The sequence below is a fragment of the Coffea eugenioides genome, chromosome 8, assembly GCF_003713205.1.
Source record: "Coffea eugenioides isolate CCC68of chromosome 8, Ceug_1.0, whole genome shotgun sequence".
Lineage (NCBI taxonomy): Eukaryota > Viridiplantae > Streptophyta > Magnoliopsida > Gentianales > Rubiaceae > Coffea > Coffea eugenioides.
In genome coordinates, this window is record NC_040042.1 from 8,017,841 (window position 1) to 8,035,124 (window position 17,284).

A 17,284-nucleotide genomic window follows, 5' to 3' on the forward strand; every position below is an offset into this window, starting at 1 on the left:
ACTCACCCATCGAGAAGTTGTGTTTGGCACTTATATTTGTCATTCAGAAGTTGAAACATTACTTTCAAGCACACACTATTCGACTCATCTCTAAGTCTAATCCCATTAAATATGTCATGGCAAAACCTGTACTGTCTGATCGACTCGCCAAATGGTACCTCCAGTTTCAACAGTTTGAAATTATTTACGTACCTGCGAAGGCTGTCAAAGGACAAATATTGGCAGACTTTTTAGCCGATCATCCCCTACCTGCCGAGTGGGAGTTGACTGATGAACTTCCCGATGAAGAAGTGTTTATGGTCGAATCGTCGTGGTCAATGTATTTCGATGGAGCTGCTCACCGTGATGGAGCTGGCGCGGGAGTTGTCTTTTATACTCCTGAAGCAGATATATTGCCATACTCTTTCACTTTAACACGCCGGTGTTCCAACAATGTGGCTGAATATCAGGCGTTGATTCTCGGTCTTGAAACGGCTGTAGACATGAAACAGTTGCATCTTAGAGTTTACGGTGATTCAAAATTGGTGGTAAATCAACTTCTTGGTGTTTATGATGTCAAGAAACCCGAATTGATCCCATATTATAAGTATGCAAGACAACTCATGGGATATCTGGGCGATGTCACTATAGAACACATCCCTAGAAATTTCAACCAACAAGCTGATTCTTTGGCAAGGGTGGCGTCCGTGATCACTCTACCTTCTCATCGAAATCAAATTTCAATATGTCAAAATTGGGTCATACCTCCGATGTTTGATGAAGATGATGATGGTGAGGAAGAAAATACTTATCATATTTTTGTCCATGAGATCGAAAAGGAGGATTGGCGTCATCTCATAGTAGATTACCTTAATCATGGGAAGTTGCCAGAAGATTCCAAGAAAAGGGTTGATATACGTCGTCGAGCGCCACGTTTCATTTACTACAAAGGGACGCTTTACCGAAGGTCATTTGATGGGGTGTTTCTACGATGTCTTGGAGAAGATGAGGCCATGCAGGCAATGGAGGAGCCTCACTCTGGGATATGTGGTGCTCACCAATCTGGCCCGAAATTACACTTTCGCATTAAAAGAATGGGATACTACTGGCCAACAATGGTGAAGGACTGTATCGATTTTGCTAGAAGATGTCAAGCTTGTCAATTCCATGGCAATTTCATCCGTCAACCTCCTGAACCATTGCATCCAACTGTAGCTTCTTGGCCGTTCGATGCTTGGGGTTTGGATATAGTTGGACCGCTTCCAAAATCTTCCGGAGGACACATTTTTATTTTGGCAGCGACGGATTATTTCTCAAAGTGGGCCGAAGCGGTTCCTCTAAGAGAGGTCAAAAAGGAGAATGTAGTAGATTTTATCCGCTCGCACATCATTTATCGATATGGGGTCCCGCGTTATATCATCACCGATAATGGTAAGCCTTTTTGCAATGTAGCAATGAACAAACTTTGCGAAAAGTTTCATTTCAAACAATACAATTCGTCCATGTACTACGCTGCCGCAAACGGACTCGCTGAAGCATTCAACAAGACCTTATGTAATCTGTTGAAGAAAATCGTGGATAAATCGAAAAGGGATTGGCATCTTCGGATTGGAGAAGCGCTTTGGGCATACCGAACCACTTTTCGAACTCCCACACAAGCAACCCCATATGCGCTTGTTTACGGTGTTGAAGCTGTTCTTCCACTTAAGTGTCAAATACCTTCGCTAAGAATTGCAATTCAAGAAGGGCTCAGTGGAGAAGATAATGTTCGTCTTCGCCTTGAGGAATTAGAAGCACTCGACGAAAAGAGATTGGAAGCTCAGCAACGGATTGAGTGTTATCAGGCTCGCCTTTCAAAGGCATTCAATAAGCACGTTCGACCCCGCTCTTTTCAAATTGGAGAGTTAGTGCTCGCCGTTCGGAGACCAATCATTCTCACTCATGGCGGACAAAGAAAGTTTACTCCTAAGTGGGATGGTCCATATGTCATTCGAGAAGTATATACAAATGACTCATACAAGTTGGTTGCCGAAGATGGATTAAGGGTTGGCCCCATCAATGGCAAGTACCTAAAAAGGTACTATGCATAATCGGAACCGCGCGATGCTCTTGGCCCGCATGAGCTAAAACTGTGGATGGCAACCACCAACAGTGTAGTATGTGGTTAAACTGCTGAAACACTCCACCAAGTCTAAGGTGGTAAACAAATAGATACTCCTGGCCCGCATGAGGTTAAAATGCGAACGGCAGGAACTACGTGTGACTTGATTCCCTTGTTGGGATACGTAGGCAGCTTGGAGGGCATCCTCTAAGTTCAGTTACACCGCTCCAAATCAAATCCTTGTCCCTTACAAAAAAAAAATGAAAAAGAATTTTCTCTTTCCAAAAAATATAAAAAAATATAAAAAAAAATAATAAAATGCTCCATTTGAGTTCTTTTCTCTTAAAAAAAACATGAGATAAGAAATGAAAAGCATTTTATTATTCAAAAGAAAACTCATTACATGGAAAAAATGAGTGATAAAATAATTCAAGGAAAAGAAGAACATGGTGGAAAGTCTAAATATCAAATTTGTATTCCACTACAGCTACTTTATATGATTCAAGTGCAGACTTCATGTCTTCAAGTTCCTTCATTGCGTTATCAGTCATGATGCTAGTATTTTCAATGGAAGATAGCTCATCATGCGCTTGGGTTATTTCAGCCTGGATCTCCTTGAAGGTCTCATACTTTTGATCGATAGTCGAACTGATTTCCAGGCCTTGTTTCTCCAAACTGATGAGTTCCTGTTGCAGAACCTTCTTCCTGTCTTCAATGGACTGCAACTTTTCTTCAAGACTTTGCAAGTGACAAGTTAGTCCTTCTTCCTTTGCCTTAACTCTCTTGAGTTGGACGGTCGCGTTGGAAAGGAGTTCTGCATGTGTTTCTTTGCTCATCCTTTCCCACGATGAGGATGCCAGAACATCATATGCCTCCGCCTTGGCAAACAATTCCATCAAGTGATCTTTTAAAGGGAGACCATTGGTAGAATCCGTTCTTGTGATTTCCGCAATGATTTCCTCTGCACACTCTTTTAAAGAAGAGATCTGTTCAGTTGGAGTGTCAAGAATCTGTCCGCGAAAATCCATCAACAAACTCTGCAAGTACTTCCTTCGATGCGCCTGGATCAATTTTTGACCATGAAATTCTGAAACCAATGCTACCTTAGGTTTTTTCCGGATTTCGTGCAAATTAGACAGCTCCTTCTTTGACAAAGCGCCTCCACTGGGGGCAAGTTGCTTTGGGATGCTGATAACGACTTCGTCACCTTTCTTGTTTGAAATTATAGCATCAGTCTCAAGTTCAAGTGGTGAATTGGTATCAACATCTTCTTGGTGGAATTCAAGAAGTGGGGGCTGAAAAAAAAAATGTTTTGAGGGTCTTTTTTTTTTAAAAAAAAAGAAAAGGAAAATATGATTACCTTAAGTGGCGACACTCCAACCGACGGTGGTGAAAAGGAAATTTCCTCCAAATCAGAAGATGTCCTCTTCTTCGATCGGTTCCAATGACGGTCTTGGCTACTACTGCCGCTTGCCAACGAATGGGTTCCTCTCTGGGTAGATTCGATACCCTGAGCTTGAGTCCCTTCTTGTCCTATAGCCTCGAGAGAACCACGATCGTCCATCATTTCAATTTCGACATCTTCTTCTGTGTGAGTCACTGATAAAGATTTTGAAACCATGGGCGGCATCTTCTTTGCTGGAATCACTGGTTGCGCCTCTTTGATGGCCTGTCGAGAGTCCTTGGAAGACTTATTTCTTGTAACAATATTTTCCAAGGAGCTACTAATGGTTTTGTTCTTCCGCAAGGTAGATGAGGTAAGACCCGTTACAATCTCTATAACTCCATTAGGATGCACTGACTCGTTGGCGGAGGTAATCTTGCTCTTCTTCGATGATTGCTGAGGGATCTTAACGGTAAATTTTAAGGGAGTTGAAGAGACACTATTTGACCGAGTCGACCACCAGGCATCATAGTCTTTGGTGATCAATGGATACTTCCTGTGCATGGGTATAGTCATCCGAGATCGCGTCTGAGTGCGAACTGAGGAATCCCATAGTTGAATAGCTTCACCTAAGGTATAAGTGTGAGTGATCTCTTTCAAGTTGTTGGGGATGTCCTGACAAAAACCGAATTAACTGCTGAACCTGCAAGGATTATATTTTTCAGTAATGAAAGTATTATCCTTACGTAGAGTTAAATGGCAAGAGCGTTGACTAATGAAGTAGCTCGTGAGTCTTGATGATAAGGATCCGTCATCGATCAACGCCTTTTCTTCATTCTCAGTCCAGCACAATTTAGGAAGCATCAAAGGATTCGTTTCTTTGAAGATTTCCTCAGCTTCCAATTGGCCATAAAATATTGCCATTTTCTCACCACTAAATCTTGTCATGCGCGCGTGGTGGCTACTCACTTGATGATTTTCGTAGTATACATCGAAGTATTGGCCAATCCAAGCATAGACGTAATGGATTGGAAAAGTTACCCCACATTCTCCAAGGTTAGGGGCGTGGACGATCTCCCTCAACCCATGATATATGCTCGCAAGGACGGGAATTGCAAGACAAAATCTTTTCCCTGTAGCCATTAAGCATGCAACCTTGAAAACACTTGGGCGAATACGGTCGACCTTTTTGCTTGGCAAAAGGAACTTGCAGATCCAACACGCTATGAATGCCGCAATATAGGTCTCCTTTCTTAGAGACCCTGGGATACCCAGGGTGTCAAAAGGGACATTGAAGTCATTCGTATCGGCAAGGTCGTAAGGCTCCACGCTTCCAGAAGGGTTGTAAGTCATTTTTGGTTTAGATGTGGTCTTCCTTCTATTCGCTCTACTCGGAGGAGCCCTATACCTAGCCTCTCCTTTGAACCAGAAGCGAATCCAGTCCTTCATCCATACTCCTTGGTCATTCGTCCAGAGGTGGTAGTAAGCCGAAAAAAGATGCCTGCAACTCTCAGGGAGAAGTGGTTTCCCTTCTTTGTCACGAGTGAGGAGCTCCCGTGCCGAAGGAACAACTTCATCGAAAAACGTGCCGTCGATCGAAAGGCCACCGAGTCGATAAAGGTCCCAAAGTGTGATGGACAACTCCCCAACGGGCGTATGGAGCGTGTTCGTCGAGGGACACCAATATTTGAAGAAGGCCCGCAAGATATTTTCACAGCGGTCGTAGGAGTATCTCGACGCGTAGACGGCTTCAAATATGCCAGCGCGTGTGAGTATGTCTTTATACCTTCCAAGCATGTCCTCAACCCACTCCCAATAATGGGAGGTGAAGCACGCCTCACCGAAGAATGACGAAGGGGTTTTCCATGTAGCTTTGTCAACATTGAATCCCACGAACGGAAGAGTGAATTTGGCTATTTCTGGATCTCCATTGTGAAGTGACGAGTTTAATACGACCACTTCTTCTTCCCTCGATGTAGTGGAGAAAGTCGACGGTGCCACCACTTCCTTGATCCACTTGCTAGTCCAATCTTCGAGATGAAAGCATCCTTCAAGGGGTATGAAGGATTCAGCGAGCGGGCCGATTGCTGGTTTGTAAACATGTAGTGACAAGCTCTTTGATTGAGTTCCTCCCCGTTCATCCGTCAGTGAAATATGCGGCACTGGCACGGCGTAGTCCTTAATTTGCATGATTGCTGGAATTTTGTAAAAGAAAATATTAGAGGATGCAGGAGCTTCGTGCAAGAAGTTTGGTAATTAAATTACCCAATTGGTTGCCTCTTCTCAAATCCCCGGAATTGTTTCGAACCCCTCTTCAAGCGCGGCGTAAGTTGTCTACAAAGAGGCAAGTTGACAAAGTTTAGATCAAAATCATGTATAGTAGGAATATTTGAGGGGCAAAAAAAAAAAAAAAAATTAAGGTCAGAGTTCTAGCAAAAAGAAGGGGAAAATTCTTGCCCAAATATCATATTTGGTATTGTCCCAATAGATGAGAAAAAAAAAAAAAAGGTGGTACCAAAAGTTGAGATTAAATGTTCAACCCTGAGGAATAGCTCAAAAATAATATTTTGAGCCAATCTTCATTCTCAAATAATATTTAAAGGGCATACATGATCTCGAATAATATTTAAAAAAGAAAAGAAAAGAGGGGGGCACCACAAATAATATTTCGAGCCAATCTCCATTCGGTCAATTTTAGTCTTTCAATCGAGACTCGGGCTTCATTCTCAAATGGTATTTTGAGAATTTACTTGGTAAAGTCATGAGGCTCTCAACAGACCGAAGCTATTTGTTGACCGAAGCATCTAACGATGAAACATGCAAAGCCTTGACTGAAGTAAGAAGCTTCGTGCGAGAACAATAAAAAGAGATACATGGGATGCTCCGTATCTGGCACGAAAACAGAAGCAAAAAAAAAAAAAAAAAAAGCAAAAAGAAAAAATATACAAAGTGTAGCGTATGTACCTCCGAGTCAACAATGGCGACTGGTGGCTTCGAGAAGACAATAAATTGGGACGAACTAGCAATGATAGCAGCAAAGAAAGAAAGCTGCGGCAGCCTTTGTTGAATAAACCATAGAGTGCAGGTGACAAGTAGTAGCTAGAGCGGCACGCTTTTAGGGGTGTTTGTGAATTCGCTGTCCTAGTCGTGAGCATTTTATAGCAGGGAGTCTTACTGACGGGAGGTTTGGCTGCGGGAATTATGCATGCTTATCAGAGCTCCAATAGATAGAACTCGAGTCCAATACGGAGTCCTGGGGGTCAATTACAGTATGAGAAGGACATTCGCATGAGGGGTGGAGTACTGATATAGTTTATATCTTTGGGGGGGTGAGGGAATACAGCTTCCTTTTACAATCAAAGTTCGTACCCTGGCGGAGATAAGAGTCCTGGTCAAGCTCTGAGATATCACGCGTGCATCCTAAGGAGCAAAGAAAAACTCGGAAATCTGGGCAAGTTAATACGGGGCCATTCGATCTTGGAAATTGAAGCCGCCGAAATCTATTTGATGATACATATAGCAGTGGACTTGAGGCTCTGGCATGATATGTTTTGGTCCTGGATTGATATCACCGAATTTTGCATGTATTGGTGGCACCCCACATGGTCTTCTCATGACCAATTCAAAAGCTAAGATATTGCAAAGCTTTAAGTCCATTCACGGACTCTACTATAAGACTACAATATGAAGTAGTCCGGCCTCCGGACTTTGCCTAATCATCGTTGACATCAGATACTACTGGGCATTCAAATACTACGTGGAATCCGGCCTCGGGATTTTCCAATTTGACTATGCATATCTCGTAGGTTCCTAATATCATCAAATACTACTTGGAGTTCAAATACTACATAGGATAATCCGGCCTTGGGAAATTGAAAGCACTAAGTGCATGCAACCATCATTTTATGTTAAGGGCCATGGCTAGTAGCTTCATACGTTTATGGATTTGAATTGGAGATTAATGATTGTCTTGCTCCTAGGACAAGACAACATTAATGAAGTGAATTCAATCCAAAGCCACAAACATTGCAAAGCTCCAAGTAAATTACGTTTGTGAGCATCACTTGAATTAGCATGCCAAATGAAGCGATCCGGCCTCGAGAAATTGAAGGCACTAGTGATCTTGGAAATTGAGATCACTAAGGTGGCATTTCACGTGGAGCTTGAGACCACTAAAGTCCTTGGACTTTATTTAAGATCACTAAGTCACCAAAGCTTCAAGGATAGTCTATTTATGGACTTATTTGAGGATTAATATCCCAATGGTGTTCAAATTGAAGCAAAAAAAAATATATATGTCAAAACTTGTTCGTTCAAAATTTGCTCCGATATCCAGCAGTCACGCACAAGTTTCGAGGGGGCATTTGTAGACAATGGAATTTTAATTAAATTCTAAAAAATTACCATTGGTCTATTAAATATTTTTGTCCAATCGGGTATTGCCACATGTCATGTACACTTGGAAATTTTGGTTATTAAATGGTCAATTATATTTTTTCCACGTGTCAAGGTGAGGTGTTCCAAATTTATTCAAATTGCAAAGATATTTCCACCAACCATATCATATCATATCCCATGCCTATTGGATAAATATCTAAATATTTATTTCTTATTAAAGAGATAATATTTAGAGTTGTTTAGTCCAAGTATATTTCTTATATACTGCAATAGTTTGGCCAGTCAAATGGCGCCACGTCACGTGTCCCCACAAGTTTGGCCAATCGATGAATTACTTATCTCTTTATTAATAAATATAAAATGAAGAGATAACATTTGAATGGCACAGTCCTAATATGACTGCACGTCTTGCAAGACCAGTAAAGTGGTACACAGGTCTTCAACCTCTACCCCTTGCTACAGCTATAAATAGGGGTCTCTCAACCAAATCACAGACACACAAAAAAATACACAGAGGGACTTCAAAGAGCATCATATACGCTCAAAGCATTGAAGCTCCAAGCTACAAAGGTTCGGCTCTTCAAGCTCTCCAAGTCTCCCAGATATCAAGACTTGAGTCTTCAAATATCTTCTAAAGTTCTTCAAATCTTCTATATCAAGATTTGAAGGAATCAGTGGTGGATCCAAGAACAAGCTGCGAAGCCCTTGGATTGGCGTTCGAAGAGAAGAATCGAGGGAAACTCTCCACAAGTTCGAGAAAACCCCAGAGATTGTACCTACATATTTTTCTAAATTTATATATCATATATTTGTCGTGTATTTTTTGTGTCGTTTTGCAGACTTGAAATTTTATCGCGTACAGATAAGATAATTTTTCCAAGATTTTAACGCCTATTCAAATTTAGGTCAAATGATTAGTAGCAAACTTTGATACTTTAATCCTTAAAACCTTATAGGTTTGATGTACGCATTCGTTAATACATATAACTTACACTTTATTTACCATGTAAACGCACAAATCAACATTTTATTGCACCACTATATTTATATTTTTTTTCTAAATTAACTTAACTTTTACATGAAAAAAAATAAACAAATAAATAAAACTTCAAATTTCTTTAAAGAGTAAGCTAAATCCTTCTTCCATATCTTCCTTCAAGAAAACCAAGGGAACTTTTAATTTGCCAGATCAATAGCTACGGCTCAAGCTGAATATCTTAGAGTAGTGGGTAAATGTACTCACTGTCATGTTTTGAAAACAATTTTAGGTCATTCTTTTTTTGTACTTTTGCTTAGTGAACACAATGCAATGCAAAAGGCACAAAAAAGTATGGGTGTTAATGGGTCGAGTTTGGACCCGAATCTGGACCAAATTCGATAAATTTTTCTGGGTTTGGATTGAAAAATAATTCCAATATCCGGACACGGACCCGTATCCGTTTACTCTATCAAAAAAAGGGTCGGATACGAAATCTAGGATTTCGACCCGTATTTGATCCGGACCTGAATAATATATTAATAATTATAAAATATAAATATTTTTAAATACATTTTTTTACCAAATTAACAATATAGTAATAACTTTATAAATTGATTTGTGGTTAGTTTTAAATTGACTATTACGAGTTATTTGTGATTTAGTTTTGTAATTTGATTTGTTTAAGTTTGGAGATTGGATTTGTGATTGGTTTTTGAATTTAATTTTGGAATGTTTACATTTGGAGCTTTTATTTCCGAGTAGATCCGAACCCGACGTCGGATCCGATTTTGGAACTCTAAGGTCAATCCCCGTCGGATATATGGATCGAGTCTGAAACTATTACCTAAAACACGGGTTTGGGTTAGGAATTTTCAATTTTGACCCGAACTCGACCCATTGACACCCCTACAAAAGAAATTGAAAAAAATAAAAAAAAAATGAAGTGCTGTTAAGAAGCAAGAGACCAACGAACAAAACTAACTAAAGAATTCCCGGGCAGCTGTTCCCCTTCATGTGTCCTAGTACGTTTGTGTGTGAAATGTGATTGGGACATGGCAAAGGACTCATCTCTAGCTTACAACGCCTTTTCAGGGCCACACAAATCTTCCAAAAATGCCTGCACTTCCCCAACTACATTTTTACACCTCTCCACTATTCCAATGGCTACGGCTTCAGCAATCCCACAAAATTTATCCCTTTTCCATCCCAATCAATATTATTCCACAGCTTTCACTACAAAACATTTTAAGCCCACAAGATTTCTTGTCAAAGGAATTCGTTCAAAGCTTTCAGTATTAGACAACAATGGAGTTCCAATCGGATATAATAGGGAGAACAATTTCAGTAAAGCTTCACAACCCTTTACAGTTCTTGGACCCCATTCCAAGTTCTTGCACCCCACTAGGAGAATTACTGTGCAATCATTGAGTTCAAATAGCGGTGTCACCTCAACAAGCCTGCAGAACAAGGTGAGACTTCTGTATTCTTTTAGTTTTAAGCCCTTCAATTTCGTTTAATTGGATTGCTTGAATTTTTTTAGGTGATTGGGCTGCTGCATTTGTTGGTGTCACTTGGGATTATACTAGCAATGGACAAGTTGTTGAAGAAGGCATTTGTGGCTGCTGCTATCAAATTTCCAAGTGCTTTGTTTGGAATGTTTTGTATATTTACCATTCTAATGGCTCTTGATTCAACTGTTCCTGCTGCAGCAACAGGATTGATGAACTTCTTTGAGCCTGCTCTTTTGTTTATTCAGAGGTGGCTGCCCTTGTTTTATGTTCCTTCTTTGGTGGCTTTGCCTCTTGCCGTTAAAGACATTCCCGCAACTTCAGGGGTTAAGATTTGTATAATCATAGGTACAATATTCTAGCACTTCAGCAATAATTATTATTGAAGCAGAAATTCCACAGAAAAAGTCAAGAAGTTGGATGTTCTAATTCATCTGTTAAGTGTTATGTTATTTCTTGTGTTGCATTCTGAAAGTTGTTAAGAGCTACATTTTACACATAGCTAATTATGATTCTCGTACTTGTTATGCTGCAAGTGCTCCAATGCCTGGGATCCTGACATGGGTCTTTGCATACTGCTGTCATCATCTCTTTTTCAGTCATTTTTTTTTAATTTTAGTGTTTTTAAGGCCGTCTTTACTGATTTTCACATAAGTCTGGTTTATGTTGTTATGATAACCTGTAGTTTAAAATAAGCTTCTGTACGTGTTTTTTTTTTCCCCTCTTGGATGCATACCATCACTGCAGTAATTTTGTACAATGTCAGTGAGTCAACTGTAGAAATGAAACAGTTGGCATGGGTTCTTTTCTGAACATGTCTTCTAACAAGTTGAGTTTCTTTTTGCACATTCCTTCATGATGTTCAGATTATTCTTTTTCTACACATTAATAGCTAAAAAGATGTGATTTTGAAGTTCCATCTGGAGCCACAATTAAGATCTGATTCAATTTAATGAATGTCAGACGCAAAGTGCTATGCAGTTTTCTTTAAAGTTAGCCTGCCAATGAGCAAAGCATTTGTAAAAGGATTTTTTTTCTTTTCGGTGGCAAAATTGCTTTTCATAACATGACTCCATACAACAAAATTTGGATTATCTTTTGTTGGATTATACACCTCTTCTTTGATATACAGAAACGTGGTGCATGTTATTATGGCTTGATGCTGCATCCTATGACATTCAAACTACTATGTAGTCTGTCAGAATGTGAAAGTTGGGGCACCATATATAATAACTTCAACAAAGGCAGGCTCTGCTGCAGAATCCGCTTCTCTGGTTGTGATTAGCCTTTTTTAAATTGAAATTAAAATGCCTTTTTATCTGGTTTGTCTGTTAGACTTTTCCTTGAAGAAATTTATGGAAAGACCTTGATTTTGAAGCTAAGAGTTTCTGAATGAAAGCCTATCCTTGTCATTAAATGATAGAAATTTGTTCCGCTACTTTCTACAAATCTTGTAAGAAGAATTACATCTTCTAAGGTAAGAAGTAATTCATTCTACGACAAGCAATTTCCTGGCAACACTTTTTGAACCATTCAGACCACATCAAAATTGTTTAATTTGATATCATGTTCCTTGAATCCGGAATCTTGGGTTTAGTTGTTGTCAAAACCGGGCTTTAATTTCTCTTAGCATTATGTTATAGCAATATAGTAAAAGCATGACTTTAAATAAAGAAACATTAGGTAAAAGGGCACTAAACAGGTGTGCAAATATCTCTTGTTTTCCCACTGCCTCCACCTTGTTCGGAGGTTCTACATTTTCTTTTTGCAGTCTTAAACATAATCATTTGGAATAATTTCAATCACTTCTATATTGGCAGTTGGTGGATGGTTAGCTTCACTTGCAGTTGCAGGTTACACTGCAATCGCTGTAAGAAAAATGGTAAATACAGAAATGATACCTGCTGAACCAATGTCAAAGCCTTCTCCTTTTTCTCAACTGGAGATTTGGGCTTGGAGTGGGATTTTTGTTATATCGTTTATTGCAGCTTTTTGGTATCCAACGGTGCTTGGCACAAGTGCAAGAACATGCCTTCCTTTTCTACTGGCATCAACTGTATTAGGCTATATGGTTGGTTCTGGGTAATTTTTTTTTTTTTTGGATTTTAATGTCAGTTTTTCATGCCACACTTTTGTTTCTGCATTAATAAGCTTTGCAATTGAAACTCATTTTTTTAATCTGGATAGTTAATTGCTTGTTCAACTTGTTCTGCAGGCTTCCATCTGGGCTCAAGAAAGTTTTCCATCCAGTTATTTGCTGTGCTCTTTCTGCAGATTTGGCAGCATTTGCTTTTGGATACTTTACTCGAAGTGGACTTAATCCAGTTCTAGGTACTAGATCAGATAACTTGTTAAATATTAAATTAAATGGTAATAAAAGGATAAAGACATCCGGATTTTCCAAACGAATGTCTTTTAGAATGTATGACCATTTAGAAATAAAACATATAACCCATAGCAATTAAAATCTGCCATTGCTAATTCTTAACCACATCTAATTCTGGATTTGCAATAAAATAGTAGTTGCAAAATGATAAAGGAATAATAGGAGATCACAATTTGTCATACCTTTTGTGCAGATAAGCTTTTGGACCTTAAAGCTGATCGTCTTACAGTAGACAAGCAAAAGCTTCTACTTACTTATGCACATCTTTTTATATAACTACATTTTAGCATCTGCAAACTGTTAATTATGCTCATGATCGCTTAGGGGTGAATTAGTGAACCAATTCACCTAGCATGGAGATGATACTGCACAAAACACTAAAAGGGTTCTCTTCTGAGATAAATATCGTTGTCAATTGGGGTATGGTACATTTTATGATTGAAATTTGTTTGACAGTTAAGTGTGGGATTAGGCAAATAGGTCTGCTCCTGTGGCAAATGCAGTTGTGTCATATGAATGTGTTGGCAAGAACAATACATAAGTAAAAAGTAGCCTTACATCCTGGGAAAAAATAGAGTTTAATTGGTCAGAAAAAATGAGGAGGTCCTTCTTTAGTAAAAGGGATATGGTTTCATAAAAAGAGCATGCTGATGAGCAAACAAGCAAAGAGAGACATTAATCACTGGCATTTTCAATTCTATTCCCCTTCAGTCGGCCTAGAAAAAAAATCAACACAAAGTGTGAGTAGAAATTGTCTCATTAAAGTAAGCTTTTCAACAAAGTCAAAAGAAGTAGATAATCATAAATATCCTTGAAATTGAGTAGCTTCTAGTACATTAGCCATCCAGAATCAGATAATTCACCTCATTGGTAATATTTCAAATTCTTCCACCACAACGTATAGATATAGAGCATGTGGTGTCAACGGGGAAAGTAGATATTGGGGAAAAAAAAGAAAGGTAATTGAGGGAAACTGAATACATATTAAACTTTATAAGAAAACCTTGATATGGGTAAAGTTTATTACTGCATAAGATATAAAAACGCAAGTTTGTCTCCAATTGTCATCAAAGTCCCAATGACCTCATTTATTAAATAAGTTTATTATAGTAGGTTATGAATAAAGTGTTCCTACTTAAGATCACTCAAATGCAAAACTTGTTCGAAGGAAAACATGCTTCACGTGGCTAGCTCTTCCTCTTCCACCTTCCTGTGTTCTCAACATCTATGATTTATGTTGTAGATTCATTGACTTTATGGATTTAGAACACTCATTAGTGTTTCTCTTTCAAATTAATGATGTTCGAGATTTGCAGTTTTTTAGCATGTTGATTGGACATGACAAAATTATCTATCTTGTATCTTATACAGGATATTATCTCACAAAGGCATCCTCTAATCCTGGAGCTGGTGATATTCTTATGGGATTTCTAGGATCGGTTATCCTTTCCTTTGCCTTCTCAATGTTCAAACAGAGGAAGGTACAGGATTTTCTGATTCAGAGATCCAGGATTTAAAATACAAGTAATTCTTCTAGTTTGGATCGCTTAGATCTTGACGTTGCTTTACACTGGGCATGTGAAAGGTTTATGAACATTTTTAGCCCAATCTATGGATAGATTCACTTATCTTGTCCCTAAGAAAAGAGTTTTTATTATCATCTGCATTTATTTACCCATTTTAGTTTGGCTGTGCCTCTCTATTCTATTTGTCTTAAGTTTTAAATTATGCTCATTATATTGGTTCATAGGATATAGCAGATAACTTTATTCTTCTAAAGCACAGAAAAAGATCATTAGGAATTTGGCTGAGGCGTGTCAAAACATTAGACGAGTGCGTACTGATTCATTAGATTAAGAGAATGGATGTTAGATTTTCAGCACATGAAGAATGGAAAAGGAATCCATAGACCTCAGAGAAACAAGGGAACTCTTAAATCAGAAGATGGAGGGATTGCAGATTACTGACAGACCATGAACATATTCGTAATTCCCTGCAATTAGTCTTATTGCTGTTTGCTGTTTCTTTTTTAACCAATAGTAAAAATAAATTTTACGCTCATCGTGACCTTTAATTTGGCCACGTTCTTCCTAAATTGTCTCCTTTTCACTTTTCAGCTTGTTAAGAGGCATGCAGCTGAGATTTTCACCTCAGTCATTATCTCAACTTTGTTTTCTTTGTACTCAACGGCTCTGATTGGACGACTTCTTGCATTGGAACCAAGTTTAACTATATCAATACTTCCCAGATGCATTACTGTGGCATTGGCTCTCAGCATTGTATCTTTCTTTGAAGGTTAGTTACTTCTGACTATATCTCTTAGTCTTCCATTGGCTGTGAGAGTGCAGAAACGCATGGAGTCCAAATGCTGAAATGTGATAATTACCTGTCCTGGATGGTTACAGGTGCCAATTCATCTCTCACAGCTGCAGCTGTTGTAGTTACTGGGCTCATTGGAGCGAATTTTGTTCAGACAGTGCTTGATAACCTTCGCTTCCGTGATCCTATTGCTCGAGGAATTGCAACTGCATCTAGGTATGAACAATTTCACTACATTATAGATCCTTGTCCAATCAATTGTCTTTTTCTGGCTTTCCCTACAATGGTTATTAGGATAGCATAAAGCTTTAGTGTTTTTAGTTGCTTCAACTAGATGAATTATTAGCAGCATACCAAGCTTTCTGCTGTGGGATGAGTTGGTATCTATAAGTGTCACCGAGTAGATAAACTCAAAATCTTAAAAGCGGTCAAAGTAAAAAACTGCTACAAAAACGGTGTCCATGATATATAAAGTGTCATTCCTTTCAGACACTGCTAGGAATATCATCATGCATGTATGCTCAACAAATAGTAGATTTAAGCCTTTGTCGCAATTTAGGTTTTTTGATATATTTTCTGAAGAGTTGTGTGAATTTTTTTTTGGGGGGGAGGGGGGGTTTGACAACTCAAGGGAACAATCTGAAAAGCCCAATATTATGCTGGCGTCATTTCTCAAAGTTGTTTCTTGCATTCTTGCAAAATGTGCTTTCTTATGAAGTTTCTATGAGTAACATGCTAAGGCATACTTGCACTCGTAACTGACTAATTTGTCTTGTACCCAATTCGACAAGAAATGTTATTGGAATTATCAGATAATAATATGGACCTGATCCTGCAAGAGAGGAAAAAATGAAATACAAGAAACACTTAATATTGTGTCTAGTAACACTTTCTCACCTCATTATTATCAGTTCATTATTATCAGTCAAGTTCTATAGAACAAAACTCCTGCAGAATCTCTCTCCAACCTCCTCTTTAATCTCTCTTCAAAGTTTCCCCCAAAATATGTTTATCTGGAATTTCTCTTGATAAACTTAGCACTTCTTGGAGCACAATTTGATTTTGTGAATCTCAGGCAATCTTTTCAAGGCTTAATATGATTAAAATAAGAAATAGATAATGAAGTTTTGGATGGTATATAACTGCATTTCTGTCTAACTGCAAATAGCCATACTGATTAGAAACTGATCTGAAGTCAGTTATGTTCCATGGACATGTAAACTTTGTCTCAATTCCGGTTGCTAAATGTACTTGCAGTTTGCCCTTGTCCTGATTCAAAACTTAGGCAGATCACCTTACTTGCCAGGAGCACCAATGTGACAGTTTTTATGTGCATAGTTCCAGTTGCCACATCCAAAATCTCCTTTATCAACTAATCGTAATTGAGAACTCATTGAGCCTTTCTTTCTTGTCTTTTTCCTTTATCATACTATGACAGTGCGCATGGATTGGGAACAGCAGCATTGTCAGCAAAGGAACCTGAGGCTCTTCCATTTTGTGCCATTGCATATGGACTTACTGGCATATTTGGTTCTCTGGCCTGCTCCATTCCAGCAGTCAGACAAAGCTTGTTAGCAGTAGTTGGCTAAAACATCCAGCTGCTAGTGGAATATGTGAGCAGGGCATTGCTATACATGATCTGCTTATCACCTTGAGACAATTAGAAAATTCTGAAGACTGGCTAAAAATTTGGCAATGTTTTAATGGAAATCCATAATCCTACCTGCTTTTTCTTCAACATAAGTTCTAAAGGGCACATTTCTGCTGCATTGGCTTAATACAGTACTAGCTAAATTGAGTAGATGAGTTAGCATAATTTGTCATGTGACATCTGCCAAGAACTGCAACTAAGGATGATTTAGCTGCAAATGTGGCAGCGCATATTTGATTTATCACACGGTGCATCTGCCATGAATCACAAGTGGAGGCGTTTTAGTCGGAAATTTGGTAGTACATACTATTTGATATCTCAGATAGTGCCGGAGCCCAGAAAATATTTTGGTCGGAAAGCAAAAGGATTGGAGTTATTCTTGTTTCATGGTATGTAATAATAATATTTGCATCATAAGTTTAACAATTAGCGACATAAACAATCAATAAATAAAATAAGAGAATGTAAAGAATCATATAATGCTCCGAAACCCATTAAAACACCCTCTTTTTTTGTTATATAGAATACAAAAAAAATTCTCTAAACGGTTGAATTTGTGCCTATAGTCCATTGTTTTGC

The 17,284-nt window shown here is 38.6% G+C and overlaps 1 protein-coding gene across 1 annotated transcript; it reads left to right on the top strand.

Moving 5' to 3' along the window:
• The first annotated feature begins 9,878 nt into the window (after positions 1-9,878).
• LOC113779421 (plastidal glycolate/glycerate translocator 1, chloroplastic-like) lies at positions 9,879-16,997 on the top strand. Its single transcript, XM_027324995.1, has 8 exons — positions 9,879-10,310; positions 10,382-10,697; positions 12,170-12,431; positions 12,565-12,680; positions 14,107-14,216; positions 14,853-15,030; positions 15,141-15,270; positions 16,493-16,997. Exons 1-8 carry the CDS (start codon positions 9,894-9,896, stop codon positions 16,641-16,643), a joined length of 1,680 nt encoding a protein of 559 aa, XP_027180796.1. The 5' UTR covers positions 9,879-9,893; the 3' UTR covers positions 16,644-16,997.
• Positions 16,998-17,284: the final 287 nt, after the last annotated feature.